Raw genomic sequence first — 17,594 nt, forward strand, 5'->3', positions numbered from 1 at the left:
TGAATTGCCCTAATGTGGGATATTTTTTGTTTTTCAGACTTCTGTGGCATATTGCGATGTGAAGCCAATGTATTAAATCAACACCCAATACCATTTTAGAAACCTCAGGATGTATCCTAATCAAAAGAGAAAATACAGATAACACATTCCTAAAGGAAATGACAGACATATTGGTGCTCTTCGTGCAAATTCTTTGAGACAATCGGAGACTTCATAATGTGGGACAGGTGTATCCCTAATGTGGGACACTGAAAGTATATTGTAAAAAATAACCTTAATTCATGTAGAATATTAAAAAAACTTCAGTTAGTAACTCTTAGTTATGGATGAATGAAACATTGATAACTGAACATCAACAAATAATATGTATATATCATATAATATGATAATTTTGATGCAATTATAACACAGACATTAAGCAACTGTTAACCCAGGCCTGTGTAATATTATGCAGATAGAAAAGAGTTAAATGCACAATTGGAATTCCTGACTCTAGTTTATTTTACTTCAAAACAAACACAAACAATGCCTTTTATCCTGCCTTTTCTCTCATCCTTTCCCTGATTCTGCCTCTCGCTCTGCATCTGAAAAGTGTCTTTCTCTGCTTTGCCATCGTGATTTGAAATACATTTAAATGAATTAATCGTTATATGCATACAAGTAAGTGTATTGGCTTTATTAGTTTTTAAATTAACACACACACACAACCACAAAAAGCCTTCAAACCGCCATCCCCCAAAGTATAACAATTTCCCATGACCTTAAACATGTAGTAAAGCATTCTAATAGTGCATAAGACCACTAAAACCCTGTAAAAACATTTTTGTCCCACAAACCATGCCCCACTTGATTTGATAATAATATAAAATATATAGTTTAAACATGCAAAGTTACATTATTTTTTGATGGACAAACATTTTATAAGCACAATAGATAGCAGGGTTGTTTTATTTAAATTGACCTTATACTCCTTAATAACAAGTTTGGCAAAACTCTATGTAACTGAAAATTGGGTGGTCTTTACACAAGGTGCCTCCTGTTTGATGATTGCTCCACCCTCATATGTGACTGGACATTTGAGAAGTTACGTGATTTTGATCACATGACACCATAGCTTTGGCTAACCAATAGTTTCACTGGTATTCCTGTATTTATGGGGGACCTACAAACACAGACCTTAAGTGTCCCACATTAGGGCAATCCACCCTATACAGTATTCTGTTGGTTTGGTAATTTCCATGTTTACGTTACAGAAAATATTTTTCTGTTGCCTCCTTCTTAACGGGATGCAACTTAAGAAAACCTACACTGTGTAAATAAACATACAGTGTAAATGTTTTCACAGCAACAGCGTGCAGAATTTAAGGCGAACTTGAACTACAAGTTGCTAAGCCTTTGAATTGTTGATTCCTATATAGCAACAACCATAAGATTAAATATTATGACTTATTTCCCAGGAGTACTGAGGTTGGATGGATGTGCAGATAAGTTCCCATAAATACTCTGCCTGTATTTCCTACTTGTTTCCGGTAGGTGGAGCATGATATTCAGTATGTGACAGAGGGGAGTGGTCTCCTTTAATTGCATCTGAAGGCCATTGATGTAGACAGTCAACTGAAAGCAGATAGATAAAGGAAGCTGCTAGACACATATAAAATGGATTTTGTATTGATAGAGTTAACCTGTAACTAAAGCAGAGCTGAGTTTTAGAGCAACTGGACTTTGGCTCATTTAGTGCCAGGAAATGAGAGACTGGATTTCCCTCCGAAGCAGTGATAATTTTTTCCAAATGAAAGCAGATGTTCCATATTTAGACTTAAGGTTTCCGAGGGCCTTCCCAAAAACTTTCCTGGACAATCACTGGAGCAGATGAACACAAAACAAGAGTGTACCAATGGCTTAATATGATATTCGTTTTATTTCTGAACTACAGGGTATTTCTTTGTATGTGTAAAAAAAAAAACAAAGAAAAAGAAAAAAATAGGAATTCACAATCACAAAAAATAGTTTTGATAGAAACACAGAAAGGCGATAGAAGGTTCAACAGATTGCATTAAATGTACTGTACATCCTTTGGCTACTTAATCTTTCCTTATCAGAGGTCAGATTGCACAAAGGCAATATGGAAATCTAATATATATATATATATATATATATATATATATATATAGATAATAAGACACATTAAGCTACTGACAGTGTGATAGAGAGCTGCAATCTGGATTAGAGAGCACTAGTGGCAACCAAGCCTCACAGGAGACACACCCATGTTATCTCAGGATTATTATTACATACAGAGGAGAGAGCTGCATTCAACAGGCACCATTTGCAAACATTAACCTGCCATTAATTGTATTCTTTCTAAAGCACAGCAATCAAATGAGCTAAAGAGACACACTTTTTGCTAGAAAAACTACAGTTCAGGTGTTTCCTTAAAGCGGTTGCTGGCAGGGGGGTTTCCAACATCTGAGGTCAGATTAACCTCAATTACTGCTTTTTACTTTCTTTCTATTCCCCTTTTATCCAGATTGTCCCTTCTATTCAAACTTCCTACGTTCTCTGTCTCCTGTATCATCATTACACAGGCACATGTTCAACCCAGTGGTATCTAGAGAAATTGGAGGGCGAGGTTTGGCTGCGACGTCAGTCTCCACTGACAACCACTAAACTACAGAGGGACTTACACCGTAGCCTGCACTACAGTTTTGTTAGAGTATGTACACATGGAGGGCTTCGAGGAAGAGTAAGGCAGCTGAGGTAAAGACAGAGCGCTTTGTTAAATACTGTCAGCTTGTGTCAACTCGTGTTCACAACTACGACTAAAAAAAAAAAAAAAAAAAAAAAAAAAATTCTCCCACTCCTCTTGCTAACACAATCACCACTTCCCTATAGAAGCTAAATAATGACAGCCTGTGGCTAATGTTCAGGCTTTATATAAAGCTTTTGTTAATTTCCAGGAGTTGAAATCTGCAGCTATGCTAGCAGCTCTGTGAGGCTGTACTTAAAACAAGCTCACAACCCTAACTCTGGCACTGCCATCTGCTAGCAGCTAGCATGGTTAAAAAAGAAACAACAAGGAAATTAATTCTGCTTCTACATCACTAACAGTATTGCACTTATACTAACTCTATTTGGATATTACTTCATAAAACATGAATAACTGTGATATGTCGATAAACATACAGCATAAATATGTCATGTTAATGCCGGTGTAGCATAAAGCACATTCAGACGTGTGTTGATATCTACTCTTGTTCTATGTGTGGACACTGAAAAAGACATTGAGGGTAATGTTGACTTTCTTTGGCAGGGATTAAATCTCAGCTGGAGGTAAGTTCACTCACTTAAAATAGATAAAGGCCTACAGACTGTACAGAGTATAAGTAGCACTGAAAACATGGCAGCCTGTATCGATCACGGAGTTTGGATACATTTAAAAAACAATCCTTGCATCTGGAATTGAGAGTTCGTTAGCGGATATTGGTCTGTGTGTATAAAAAGGCGGCACCGTATTGGCTGGAATCTGGTGAAGGATTTACAAAACGAATAGAAAAACACAGTTCATGAACAGAGAATGTCTAACGGGAGGAAGTCCTTGCTCTCATGCCGTTGTTTAATCTTCTCCCCTCCCATCTGTTTTTCTCTTATGAAAACACCGTGCTGCGCTGGTTGGCATCTCCGACTTTCTCAAAGAACATGAAATCCTGCAAAGTGACAACAAAGAAGGAAAATTAATTAATTCCCTGGTCAGTCCGAGGCATCAAGTACACAAAAAAACCTGGTGATATTCAAAGAGGAAAGACTCTAATATGAAATATAAGAATTTTGCATTACAATGAGGAAGCAGGCGCCCATGAGCACAGCTTTCATCTTCACATCCAGGTCCAGTGGGAACTGGATGCCAAAGTTGTCCGTGTCTGTGAAGACTTCCTTCAAAAGGCCGCTCCACTGCTTGCTGATGCGACCAATGGGCTTCTCGCCACCTTTGCTCTTCAGCTGCAGAGCAATAAGGACAGAAATGTCTACAAGAAGCTTTACCAAGCAAAATATACCGGGAGTTTATCATAGAGAGGAGAGAAAAAATGGCTGGAAAAAGTCTATCCAGATGTTGAGGTGTTTCCAAAAAATGCTAGACTTGGACTGAAACGGATTAAAGCAACTGGGAAATATGCTTGTGGGAGAATTTATATGGAATTTGTGTGTGAAGATGTATGGTTTTACAAGGAGGTGCCACGGACCCCTTTGGGTTAGGTTGTTTTGGGGTTAGAAGGGCCAGATGGCTGGAGCTACAGATAAGAGGGACCTTGAGAGAGTCTCCAGACTTCCCTCATAGTGAAGAACAAAGACAACCATTGAGACACTCCTGATGATGATTTAGGGTAACTCATGTTTGTTCCTCCCTCTTTGTTACAAGAAATAGGTGCTTTGTATCTTTAAGTTGTGTTATGACTATGAGAGTTAGATGAGAAGATTGATACCACTCTCGTGTCTGAAGGATAAATATGAAGCTACAGCCAGCAGGCAGTTAGCTTAGCTTAGCATAAAGACAGAGGGAAACTGCTAGCCTGGCTCTGTCCAAAGGCAACAAAATCCATCTTCTATAAGCTCTAAAGCTCACTTTATTATTATTATTATTATTATTATATCTCGTTTATTTAATTAACAGGGTGTGGTGACTTCCTAGAGTCTTGCCGTTACCGTGACAGAGCGCTTTGGTAAATACTGTCAGCTTGTGTCAACTCTTGTGTTCACAAGAGTTGACTCCCAGCCAATAAATAATCATGCACGTTACCTTCCATAAAACAACAATTTGTCGTTTCTTTACATTTTTGTTTTTGTACGGGGTAAACAAATGAGATGTAACGCGTTAAATGGTGACCTTTGAGGTGCTGGTTGGTGGATTTTGCTACCTTTGGACAGAGCCAGGCTAGCTGTTCCCACCTGTTTCCAGCCTTTGTGCTAAGCTAAGCCACTGTAGCTGTAAGGAAGGTCTCGGCTGGCTGAGCCACATGAAATTCACCAAAAGGAGGAGAGTTTCACCCACAAACAATAATCCTGACTTCACCTCAAAGTTGACGTCCCCACAGCAGTTGCAGGCAAAGCAGGGCCCCTCCAGTTTCATCACGGTCTCCTTGTTGGCTCCCTGGATAGAAAACCGTGGCAGGAAGGGGTGCCAGTCCTGTTTGACGTAGCCTATAGTGGTGCCCGGTGGTGCCTGGACCTCCATCTGTAGGTCACATAACATAGTTGCATATACATGCTAACGTCATACAACTTTGAAACGTTATGCCAGACATCCTTAAAATTTGACCTCATGCCTTGACACTGACGCTATAAATAAAACATCACGGGGTTGTATGTCACACGGGACAGCAGGAATGATAAGTGAGCCTCTGACTACTCCATTGTGGTACCACATAACAAAGGTAACACATCTCACATGGCTCCAGTCGGGCCAGTAAACAGAACTGCAGTATGTGAAAGCGTAGCAGCTTGGGTTCGGGCCAATGGGAATGTACAGCAGCCAGGCTGCCAACGATGTGATTAAACAGATGTGATTAAACGAGACAGTGGGAGAAAGGTCTCAGAGGTGGAGGGATGGCAGAGGATCGGGGGAGTCTAGCAGTTAGTTTGGACAGACAAAGGGCCATTCATAGACTTACCAACCCCTGCCTGAGCAGAGGGTTGCACAAAGACACTGAAGCATCACTCAACCGAATCATAAAGCAAAGCGAGGAAAAGACGCCTCTGAATGTTAGCTGCTTACTTTTACCGGTCGTTATGGACATGCAAATAGTTTTAGATTTAATAGCCTACATTTGACATATCCATCTCAACAACATCAGAAGTAATGTGGGAGATGGATATCTCAAAATCTGAACAAATAAAACCAAGAAGTGACTCTTTAGTTAAGGATAAGGCTGGGGGTATTCAATATTGTTGTAAAATTCAACAAATCCCATGAAATGCCAAAACCACAAAATGTGTTCCTCTGTCTCTCAGTACTTCCCTAACGCGTACGTGGCAGTCAGCCCCAAGCCCACTCGTTCCTACTACAACACAATATTCAAAAAAGAAAAAAACAGGTCACAAATATATAGTCTTCACTTAAGTTATAGTTTCAGTAATTTTCCAAAACAGCTGGGCACTGTAGTTTTTAGGAGATTTTACTCAAATAGGAGTAAATGGTGCATTCGTTGGGGACTATTTTCATTTATTCATTTAGCTGATGCTTTTATCCAAAGCAACTTACAATTCTTACAAGTCGCACGCCTCTGGAGCAACGAGGGGTTAAGTGTCTTGCTCTGGGACACAGTGGTGGATGTGTTGCAGTGGGAATTGAACCCAGGTCTCCCACACCAAAGGCAAGCATCTTATCTATGCGCCATCACCACCCCATTAATACACATTTAAAGTTCTAGTGAGGTTTTACAGGACGTTGTATGTGGAATTGACCACAAATAAACTATAGTGCCCATGTTTTCCTTTAACTCTTAACTATTCCGTTTCTGCTGTCAACTTACTTTTTATTGCTGCTTCATAACATTTTAATTTAGCACTTCCATTTGTTGCTTTGGTTGTTTTTATTATTTCCTGGTTTTGCGTGTCACAAAATTATTTGTTACATCTTAACCACAAAAGCTAAACTTTGAATCAACTGCTTCAACGAGATAGTCAATTCTTCTTTATCAGCAACAATAAATACGGTTAAATATTAACAACATTAATAATTGCCCACGGTATCTTGGAACACTTAGGGCAAATATTAAACACAGATTTCAGAGTGTTTATCCCTAGCTGGAGTGAGGGCTCAGGGCAATTTGATGTTGAATTAACTATTGAACTGGTGCAATATTGGTCTTGGTGTGGTAAATCAATATAATATGAGGCTATTAAAACACCCCCACACACAGACCTCTTGCAGGCAGCAGGGACACCAGCAGGAGACGCAGCGGAAAGGCCGTATGAGACGGATGACTTCACGGTCCATGTTGTCCTTGATCTTCATGTCGAAGCTGCGCAACGAGCCGCAGCAGTTCCTGGTGCAGCAGTCGTTCTTCTCTTTGGCATGGTAGATCTTTTGTCCCAGACTGTTCTTTATCTCATACTGGTTGTTGGTCTCAAACCCAATGAATACTGGGTGGGGTTTGAAGGAGAGGGGAGAAAGGAAAAAAGGTGGAAATGCTGACTAACAAAGTATAGATAAGTAAAGAACTCCAAGGACAGGCATCACTTTATCATTATGATTGATGATGAGAGGGTTGAAGCTCACAAGTGCACCAAGAACTGACACACTGCAGCTGGTTACTTGCTGCTTTCAAAGTGGGAAGTGTCAACCTGACTGGCTGAAAAAGTGATGCACCTTACCTTCTAAGAGTTCCACTTTTTGATGGATCAGGATCTGGTCAATCTGAAATCATCAGAGCGCGCGATGTAAGAGTTAACGGTTCAAAATATATCCATCTAGTCTGACAGTGTTATTCCTCTTAAAACAAGGGGAAAAGCTGCGAGCATGGAAGTTTCACTTATTTGCAATGCAAAGCAACTTCCTCCATGAATTTGAATAAAAACCATATTTTAATACTAGTTGTTTTTTTTGTCTGAGTACAAGAAGAGCTATTTGCTGTAGAACCATAAAAGCAAGTCAGTTTGTTTAAACTCAAATTGAACAAATCCGTTTCTTGCTGAGACTGGTTTTAGAGAGAACAATGGTGGGTGTGAGCTTTACAAATTCAAAAGGTTGTGAGGTCATACTACTTTAAAACTGGATTTTAAAAAGGAACAAAGTTAAAAAAAAAAAAAGAAAAAAAAGTGTACTTTCACTGACTATCCAGTGTAATACGCTCCAATTTCTGAAGCAAAGCAGAATCTTTTAGTATGTAATGGATTTGATTTCAGCTCTAGAGAAACACTGTTTCCAGAAAAACACAGAATCTTTGTCCACATTTTATGGCTACTTACACATGTGGCTCTTTATTTAACAAAATGCCCAATGAGATTTATTTATTCATGCTGCTGATCCGTCTTTGTGCAAGATGAAGACACTTCTAAGAGAACAGCTTACTTTCCTCTCTTCTTAAGGAATTTCAAGAACCAAACCTGTGTTTTTGAAGATGTTTTTTTGATTCCTCGGTCCTACCTGTGTGAGGTACTCGAGCCCCGGCGGGACCCCAACAGGAACCGCAACTGGAGCCCCAACCGGGGCCGGGGAGAACGCTCCCGGAGGGCCGCCATACTCCGGTGCTGGAACTGTGCCTGGGCCCACCGGACCAGGCTGATACATGACAGGAGGTGGGCCTGGATTGTAGCCCATGTTGAAGCCTGGTGGTGGGGCTTGACCGGGCTCTCCGTATCCCCCCGGAGCATATGGATAGGGGGCTACAGAGGCACCGCTGGGTTGAGGCATGGGGTAGGGTGGCTGGTTGGGAGAGCCTGGGTAAACTGAGGAAAAGACAATGATATTAGTTCAAACATCATCTTCTACATGTTTATTCTTCTGTTTGTTATAATTGACACACACACACACACACACACACACACGACTAGTGATAATGCAGAAACATTCAGATCATCACTGCAGCAGAGTGACATCAGCGGAGGAAGTCATGATCTGTGTGTATCTGGCTGATGGCAGCTGCCCGGTGCTCGTTAAGCGTGTGAGCAAGTGTGTTTACTGTAGATCATCCTGCTTTTCCCTCCTGGGACAGCAGAGCCAATAAGCTACTTATTAGCCGAGCTACAGAGCAGACAGCAAGCACTCACGAGGGGAGTAAATAAACAGCCAGTACTAGATATGATTAAGAGTAACAGCCCTTGTGGTTTTCATTTGTCCCTGCCTGGATGCTTCGGATCGTCTCATAAGAAGAAAGTCTTTATTTAAACACGATGATTGTCAGTCTGTCTCTCTGTCCCTCCTCACCAGGCACTTTCCTGTTTTCCCAGGTCCTCTCATTACCATTTTCCATCTGTCCACCAGATGCAGTCAGGCTTTCCGTCCTTTCCACATCACCTGACTGCCCAAACCCCTTACACACCTGTTTCCACTTCTCTTGTCAGCCCTGAAGTTTCCTGACCTTCCCTGCACACCTGTTGCCACGCTCCCTCGTCAGCCCTTTTTAATATTCACTCCAGGCCGGACTGTCCTATGTTATATTGCTGTGTGTGTGTCATGTCTTGGGTCTGCCTTACCTGTGTTTTGCACTTTATTGCCCGACCCCTGGACTTTTAATTGTTTTCTGCGCCTTGTTTTTATCAGTTTTCCTGTTTGGACTGCTTCTCTGGTTAAGCCCCTTGTCTGCCTCACCGTCCCGTATGACTGTCTTCCTCCATTTGTGTATTAAGTTACTAAACTACATCAGGCGTCTGCGTTTGGGTGTTACCCCTGTACTCCTGTTACCCTGCTCGCATCAGCTTTGACAACAGTGTACATCGCATCAATATACGTCCTCTAAACATGTTTATGAAAAGCTAATAAAAGACTTTGTGGTTTAAGAGTCCAATTACTCAACGCACAGTCAAACATGGTTTATATGAGCCCCAATTAAAGTGGATCACAGGGAATTTAAGAGCTTAAATGGGAATCTAAAAGATGTGCAAATGCATGATGATGTCTATTTAATTAAGTGGAAGGCTGACTGTCATGTGTTCGCTCACTATCAGATTGTCTGCAATGTCATGTCACCACAGGATTACTGCTCAATGGTATCACCCACACCTTTCGTTTTGTTCAACCAAAACAACATGTGATTTTCTCACTTGACCAGAAGAGGTACCAACAATGGCTTTGATGCGATTCCTTGCTAGTGGTTCCTTTGCTAAATGCTTGGAAGAGGAATCATTAAATTTTAACTGGGTGCCCTGCCTCAAAAAAGCAACTGCAATGCTCGTTTCCCAAAACTAATTGAAGCAATTAAAAAATGTCACCTAATGTTTTGATGGTGTTGCTGAATGTGTTTCAGCTAATAGGCTGACAAGTGCAAGTTTTGTCTTTTTAATGTAGCGTGTTTAAAAGAATTTGTACTAGCATACTTCTTCTGATTCTCTTCTTGTGACATCTGTTATTAACGTAACACTGACATGATTTGTCAATTCACTAATTAGTTGAGACAGAAGTTAATTGACTTTGATAATCTACTGAGCCATTTTTCAAAAAATGCCAAACTCTCTGTTTGCAGTTTCTCAAATGTGAGACATGTCTGCTTTACATTGTTAACTGAATATGTCTGGGATACGAATTACAGTCTCAGAAATTATTAATATCCTTTCAGGATTTTCTGTTTCACTTTTACAGTTCACTGGCTCTCAGTGTAATACAGAATCATTTTCAAGTCTTTAAACCACATGTCACTGACAACAGTCCTGTCTGGCCCTGGAGGGTTTCTATCGGTCTCCTAATATGATTTAGATCTATTGAGGGTGTTTTATTCTTACTTTTGGTTTCTGATGACTTGAGATCTGTCACAATGGTTTAAGAAAATGTGTCTATATTCTCATGCTTGTAGTAGTTAAGTGTAAATGTGTCTGGACACGTCTGTGGAGTAGGTGTGAGCTTGTTTTCTGTGGGTGTTTTTTTTTTTTTTCCCCCTTGTATCCTATCCCTCTGTGTGTGCCACTTGCTGCTGTTTGTACTTAAATGCAAAGCTCATTCAGTTCTTATGACTAAATAAAATGCCCATCCCTTGCTTAACAAAACAAATAGTGCCATTAAACAGCACGTCATCGGTGTCGAATTAAGATGGATGTGTGTGGTATGTCCATTGCGTAATTTGTACCACAGCTGACCAAGCTGGTTTGTTGGCATGGCAGGACAGTCCAACTACGGCCTTAATCAGCTAAACAGTTCACTTGACCACTGGCACACAGTTTGAAAGCTGAATTCATGTTAGTAAAACTCAAAAAGAAATGCAGATTAAAGTCAGAAAGCAACTGCTGCCTCTCTAACAAGGGCCTGAAATCAAAAAGCAGCATGACTAACACGTCCTGTGAACTTTGAGGCTTGCTGTTGCTCCACCTCCTTCCACATTCCTTTCTCTACTTGCAGGAAACAAAAAAAACAACATTTAAAGCAGCGTGTTTGCAGGAAAGGCTGCCTTCATGTTGACAGAGGGAAACACAACAGTGCCTTTCACCTCCTAAACTAATCTCCCGAAACTGAGAGGAGTATGCTGGACCAACGGGCAAAATCACAAGTGTTTTCACTTCAGCGTTCATGCCAAGCATTCGAGGAATTTCTTTAAAATTTCACCACCTTGGGGAGGATAAAGTTTTTCAAGGGCAGTGGAGGTTTCTGGGGGAACCACAGGGTTTCAATTCATAATGACGCACAGACGAAAGTTTTCTACAGGAAAGTCTAATAGAAACTTTCATGCAGAGCCTAATCATTTCACAATGGCAGCAAAATGGAGTAAGCCAGTAAGGAAGTGCTAAAGCCAGTCCACTGTTGTCATTATTATAGTATGATTCCTCTAGATTTCTGTGTAAAAAACTAAACACTTTTCTAGGTGCAGCATTACGCCACTTACCAGGAGTGGACATGGCGAGGAGAGGGCAGAAACTTTTCTGTGCGCGGAGTGAAAGGAGGTCACACTTCCCAGTCCCCTTTCAGGGTCTCTATAGGAAACTGGAGGAATGAAAGGGAAAGGGAGGGGGAGGTTAATGAAAAACAGAACTGGGGGGGGGGGGTTTCACAGAAACAGACGATGACAAAAAGCATCCAACTCCAGCAACATTCAGCCTTTTTCACTCACACAACTACGCCACTCGTGTAATCATGTGCCTTGTTAATCATCCCACCACCATGATTTAATAATATCTGTTTACAACCATCATAATATAGTCCAGAAGTCCAGAAAAATCATGTGATGCAGTGAAAAATAAAAAGGCCAACAGTTCTTTTGTATGCATATGTTTGATATCTGAGATGCATGAAACATAAGTGGGTGTGACCTGTTTTAGCAGAGGGAGGAGGGCTGGTATTTATATTTTTCCACTGAGTGGGATCAGCCATGACCTCTGCTGCTCCACAATCTTTTATTTTGCTACCATTACCATTAGGAATGACTAGATGAAGCCTAATTTCCGGTTTAGACAAGGTTGAATCACAAACAAATCCCTCATAAAAAAGGTCATCAGAGTTAATTTTTCTGATAACAGTTTATAACTTGTCACAGCATAGCCTACCTACACGGCCATCCTCCCTGGCTTTATCTCTGCCACACACACACACACACACACCCAGGCTGGTGGAAGCCAGATTGAAAAAAAACATATTAATAAGACAAAAACATGTATGAACGCAGGAATCTCACCTCTCTGGTAGCTGGTTTGTTCTCAGTCCCTGCTAGAGAAGTGACAGTGAAAATAAATCAATTGAATGTGGAGAAGAAAAACAGCCCGATCCCCGAAGCCAAGAGGCGCTTTTTTAAATCGTCTTGAAACCTGTTCCTCATTGCTGCGCTGCTGCTCCCTCCCATTATTGTTATTCTCCTCCCCTTTCCGGCCCATACTGCCTTCATAAGACAACGTGCCGTGTCATAAAAGTGGAAACATGTTATTATACCATGGCACGCAGCAGGGAGGAGGGTCCGTTTCACACGGTGTTAATGACAACCAGCCGAGGGCGCTAATACCTCAGTAATGACAGGCACAGTCTACAGACAAATATTTCAGGAAAACAACTCCAGTGATTTCACGTTCTTTGCATACCACACTGTAAAAATACTCCACCACAAGTACTTGTTATTTTATAGTATGATCAGCAAAATGTATTCAACGTATCAAAGGTCATTATGCAGAAAAATATATAGCCTCTGCACTGTTCATTTTTTTAATTAGTTATTATAAGCTGCTGGCCATAGTTTGGTTGCCTACCTGACAATAACCAATATATGTAGCTCTCCCTTAAATGTTTTTTTTAAGTGTAGCCAAATAAAACTACAGTATTTCCCTCTGAAATGTTAACGTTAGTGAATCACTAGTAGTGATTGGTAGTAGTCGTAGTACTAGAAAAAGGTACTTATGTACTCAAGTACTTTCCACTACTGACTCCAAGTAAATGAAACTCTTCTAAAACAAATTACCTGTAGTCAACTAAACTGAATTTAAGTAGCCAAAATGCTACATTAGCTAACTGACATCCAGCCATGTTTCCACTGAACATTGTTAAACTAAACTAAACCTGAATTAACCAACCTATACTGTTAAACTAATACAACTAAATTCAATTTAGAATTAATTAAAATCTGCACTGTATTTTAAGACTGAGTCAAATGATTAAGTGAAATGTGGAAGGGGTTGCTAGCAGCAGACTCACGAACCAACAGAGAATTATCACCTGACTCTGGAGCTTTTTAGCATCTTTAGCTCATTGTCTTAATTTTACAGCCACATTTAACCCACAATCGCTGCACACTACGTTACCAGTTAAACAAAATCCCTTTTAAACTCAATGTACTCAACCTCTCCGGCACAAAGTTAGCCACTAGCAAGTCAAACATCTAGCAGCTAACTAGCTTAACGATTTAGACTGATTTAGATTGCTTCTCACAAGTTAGTGGAGACCAAAACAAAGCTGAAAGGACAGTGAACATTGGACTTTCATTTGTCAGGTGGCCAGAAACAAAATAAATGCTAAGGATAATCTGACACAAATTTTGTTGATTGATGTGTGTGTCTGTTGTATTTATATTTGGCACCTGCTGCAATGCCTGGTAGTTTATAGGGCACTGGACCGGGCATGAGAGAGAACACACACACACACACACACCTCATTTCTAAACCTTAACTATAGGCTTAACTAAAAACTGTAATCCTAAATAAATTTTCAATGGAAAAATTAGCAGGGATTTTTTCCAGAGCTCTGTTTTTTTTACTAGTGTCCATAAACAAGTTACAACTCTCACCAAACAGGTAGCAGGCCGATGAACAACAAAGGCAGTCCCACAGCAGTAACGACACCCAAGAAACCTAACCCTTACACTACTTTCCCACCTGGCATGTAGGCTACACCTGTGGTTTCTACCAGCACCATCATCAAGTCAAGGGCACATAGGTACTCCCACAATAACTTTAAAATATATTTACAATTTAACCTTACCAATATTTCTAAAATACTAATGATTATGTTGCCTAATACAGGTGATATTTAACTTCCTGCACTAGTCTGGTTTACAGTCCACTACTCCACCACCTGCGAAACACTATAGATTTGCAGCACTTTTAGTGTCCAAAACGTTTAAAAACACATTCAAAACAGAATGATGACAGACTGAAATATATAGAAAATCTTAGCAGACTATTTGCGGTAAAGTTTATGTTTACGTCTATGGAGAGCTGTGTGAAGTGTTTTGAATGTGGGTTAGAACTGTAATCTGAGTGTAAAGCAGGAAATGTGCTTGTATTTTAGCAGAATTGGCTCAGGGGGTTGGTACAAGATTTACAGGTTGTGGTTATTGTGTCTCAGTACCAGTGTTACAGAGGGTTTTTTTTCAATTGCTAACAAGTATAGGGAAATAAGGTAGCCTACTAAAGCCACTTTTTCAATATGCTTTACACAGTCTGCATTACCAACATGCATCTTGGCCAAACACTTAATCTCACCTCCAAAACTCACTCAAACCACCAAAACACTTCATCATGTCTTAAAATAAACTCATTCAACCAAACACTGGCAACAATTCTCACGCAGAAAGCGTGCAGTGTCACTCATATCACACTGACATAAAAAACAACAAAACTAACAACGGGGAGCATTACACATAAATGATGCATTTGTATGTTTGAGTATTTCATTATAGAAAAAGAAAAATTCATTTTCACTGTATTGACTGTATTAAAATATATGTAAAAAGAATAAATCAGAAATGCAGACATTTCCTTCAATATTCTGTACAGCATTTTTTTCATTGCATTTAGTAAATGACTCGAAATACAAAAAGTTGAAAATAAAAACTAATTTCGGAAATTTCAGTGCAGCAGTTTTTTTCACTTGTTTCCACAGTAACACTGGCACTGAGACACAATGACCACAACTTGTGAAATATGTACAAACCTCCTGAGCCAATTCTGCTAAAATACAATCACATTTCCTGCTTTACACTCAGCTTGCAGTTCTAGCCCACATTCAAAACACTTCACACAGCTCTCTACGCACATAGTCGTAAACTATGCAAACATAAACTTTACTTTAAATATTCTGCTAAGATTTTCTGTATCTTTCAGTCTGGTAACTTCAGAAATGCAGGACATTTAAGCTTACCATCATTCTGTTTTGAATGTGTTTTTAACAGTTTTGGACACGGTGTGTTAGAATTTGAAAAATGAGCTTCAGATATATAGTGTTTTGCAGGTGGTGAAGAAGTAATGAGAAAAGAGTTCACAGATTTTGGAGAAAGTAATCATTGAATTAATGTTGAAAAATATTGAAAAATATGAAAAATATTTCACAGTGATTTTGACAATGTGACTTCAGTTTTGACCAATGCATGTTAGCAACTGAAAAAACTTTAGTAAATAGTATTGTAAATTACTATAGGCATGATATAGAAAAAATAAAGGCTTTAGAAGCAAATTTCTGCATTTCATCTTTGTTACATTAAACTTTAGTACAGTTAGTACAGTGAAAATATGCTCTTCTTCTATAATGAAATACTGATTTATGTGACAAATCATTCAAACTTCAAAGATACAAATGCATCAGTTATGTGTAATGATACCTGTTGTTTGTGTTTCGTAGGTCAGTGTCTCATGTACGCTTTCTGAGAGAGAATTGTTGACAGTGTTTGGCTAAACAAGTTTATGTTGAGACACGATGAAGTGTTTTGGTGGTTTGAGTGAGTTTTGGAGGTGAGATTAACTGTTTGGCCAAGATGCATGTTGGTAATGCAGACTGAAGAGTTTTGAAAAAGTGGCTGTAAGACACTATTCATTTGTATTGAAGTGTTTTTTGTACTAATGGGTAATATTTTATCCATGTACTTTGTGTATACTTAATCTTTTAGAGAACTATTGATAAACATTCAATACGCTATAAATACATGTTTAATAAAACCTGTAAATATACATGAAATAGTATTTTGAGTATGCTTGAGTTAGAGTTCAAGTTAAGTATTTAACTTGTACTTAAATACAATCAGGAAAAATCTACGTTTTCTCAAAAAAGTGTAATCAAGTGCAGTTAGAGGAATAGTTTGACACTGCTTATTCGCTTTCTTGCCTAGAGTGAGAACAATACCACTCTCATGTTTGTCCACTACTAAAGGAGATCACTGCTCCAGGCCAAGAAATAGCCTGGCACATAACACCGCCTTAACGCTGCAACTTTTGAACAGATACAGCATGTCAATGAGTTTTAAGCGACATCCACACTGGAGCTGCTACTAAGCGGATTTTGTTACCTTTGGAGAGGGCCAGGCTAGCTGTTTCCCCTGTTTCGTGTCTTTATGCTAAGCTAAGTGTCTGTGGGCTTTAGCTTCATATTTATCATACAGACATGAGAGTGGTTTCGCTCTTCTCATCTTCCTCTCGGGAAAAAAAAAAGTATTTTTCCCAAAGTGTCAAACTTCAAGCATAGTCAAGAATATTTTAAGTAAGTACTATTTACAAATCTTTAATACACTAAGTACAAAATTATAATGTTGAATATAGAACAGTTTATGTACATAAATCAAAGCATACTTCGGAGTTTAACACTGTAATAAAACACTATATATATTTTTTATAAACACAACACAAGTTCTTGTAGCATCCATTTATCTCAGACCTAAACCTGATCCTAACCCTACAACTAAACTGAAGCCCAAACCCTAAACTAACCCTCACAAAAGCAAGGACCAGGGAGTATCTTAAGTTTACATCATCGGGAGGAGATCTGGTCCTGTATTGCAATAAAAGAACAAACACACACCCAGTCAGAGGCCCCTAATGAGGCCTGTCCCTGATAATGGAGGTAATCAGTGCAGCCTATCTGGCCTCTGCCCCTGCTGACATGCTGCCATGCCTTGTTTTGGTTTATTTATACACGCCTGATCTATCAGCACCAGCTCTATGTTTGGTGGGTCACAGCATCCCAAAATAGAAATAATTAGGACAGGGCGGGAAAAGAGGAAAAGTGAAAACGTGTCTGAATGCGCATATGCTGACCCCCACCCGCCCCATCCCCTGCCAATCTCTCCATCCGTCCCTGCTACACTGTCTCTGTTTTGCTTTGCATAGACAGAGGCTGCAGGCTGGCAGAGGAGGGTTGGGGACTGTTGTGTGTGGTCTGGATTGGGTGGAAATCCGCCGATGAAGTCGGGCGAAGCAGAGTGATCTAGTTTTCCAGATTACCACACACACTGGGGTCCTGATACGATCTCTGAACTCTGTGTTTCTGTGTGTCTCTTTCAAACCCCAAACACAGTGAATCAGTGCAGATCTGAATCGTGCATTCATTGATTAGTTAATTGGCTTCCATTTCCACTGTCAATTAATGGTTTGGATTTATCTTTTGTATTGTTTAAGTATAAATTCTAAATAGTTGCTTGCTTTCCTTAGTTTCATGGTTTTTATGGTTAAGTAGTTTAAATACTTCACTTCTGGGTCTGATTTGATGGCAT

At 39.7% G+C, this 17,594-nt stretch overlaps 1 protein-coding gene across 8 annotated transcripts; it reads right to left on the bottom strand.

The window, feature by feature from the left end:
• Positions 1-1,899: 1,899 nt before the first annotated feature.
• Positions 1,900-12,466, bottom strand: LOC123980597 (phospholipid scramblase 2-like). 8 transcript variants are annotated; one of them, XM_046065063.1, is made up of 8 exons: positions 12,309-12,466; positions 11,523-11,620; positions 8,141-8,442; positions 7,369-7,411; positions 6,917-7,137; positions 5,066-5,227; positions 3,835-3,996; positions 1,900-3,704 (listed from the first exon to the last, which is right to left on the bottom strand). In XM_046065063.1, the coding sequence occupies exons 2-8, from the start codon at positions 11,533-11,535 to the stop codon at positions 3,645-3,647; spliced, it is 963 nt and encodes a 320-aa protein (XP_045921019.1). In that variant the 5' UTR covers positions 11,536-11,620; positions 12,309-12,466; the 3' UTR covers positions 1,900-3,644. The 8 variants fall into 8 exon arrangements, with proteins under 8 accessions (XP_045921019.1, XP_045921023.1, XP_045921020.1 ...); XM_046065067.1 differs by lacking the exons at positions 11,523-11,620; positions 12,309-12,466 and adding an exon at positions 9,036-9,056; XM_046065064.1 differs by lacking the exons at positions 11,523-11,620; positions 12,309-12,466 and adding an exon at positions 8,957-9,010.
• Between the last annotated feature and the right edge of the window lie 5,128 nt (positions 12,467-17,594).

This window comes from Micropterus dolomieu, linkage group LG12 (assembly GCF_021292245.1).
Source record: "Micropterus dolomieu isolate WLL.071019.BEF.003 ecotype Adirondacks linkage group LG12, ASM2129224v1, whole genome shotgun sequence".
Lineage (NCBI taxonomy): Eukaryota > Metazoa > Chordata > Actinopteri > Centrarchiformes > Centrarchidae > Micropterus > Micropterus dolomieu.

Coding starts and splice junctions, on each gene's coding strand:
- LOC123980597 (XM_046065061.1), bottom strand. CDS start 8,592: ATGTCACTCTGCTGCAGTGATGATCTGAATGTTTCTGCATTATCACTA. Junction 8,443..8,537: donor TGCATTATCACTAGTCGTGT/GTGTGTGTGTGT, acceptor TCTTTTCCTCAG/TTTACCCAGGCTCTCCCAAC. Junction 3,705..3,834: donor TGGGCGCCTGCTTCCTCATT/GTAATGCAAAAT, acceptor GTCACTTTGCAG/GATTTCATGTTCTTTGAGAA.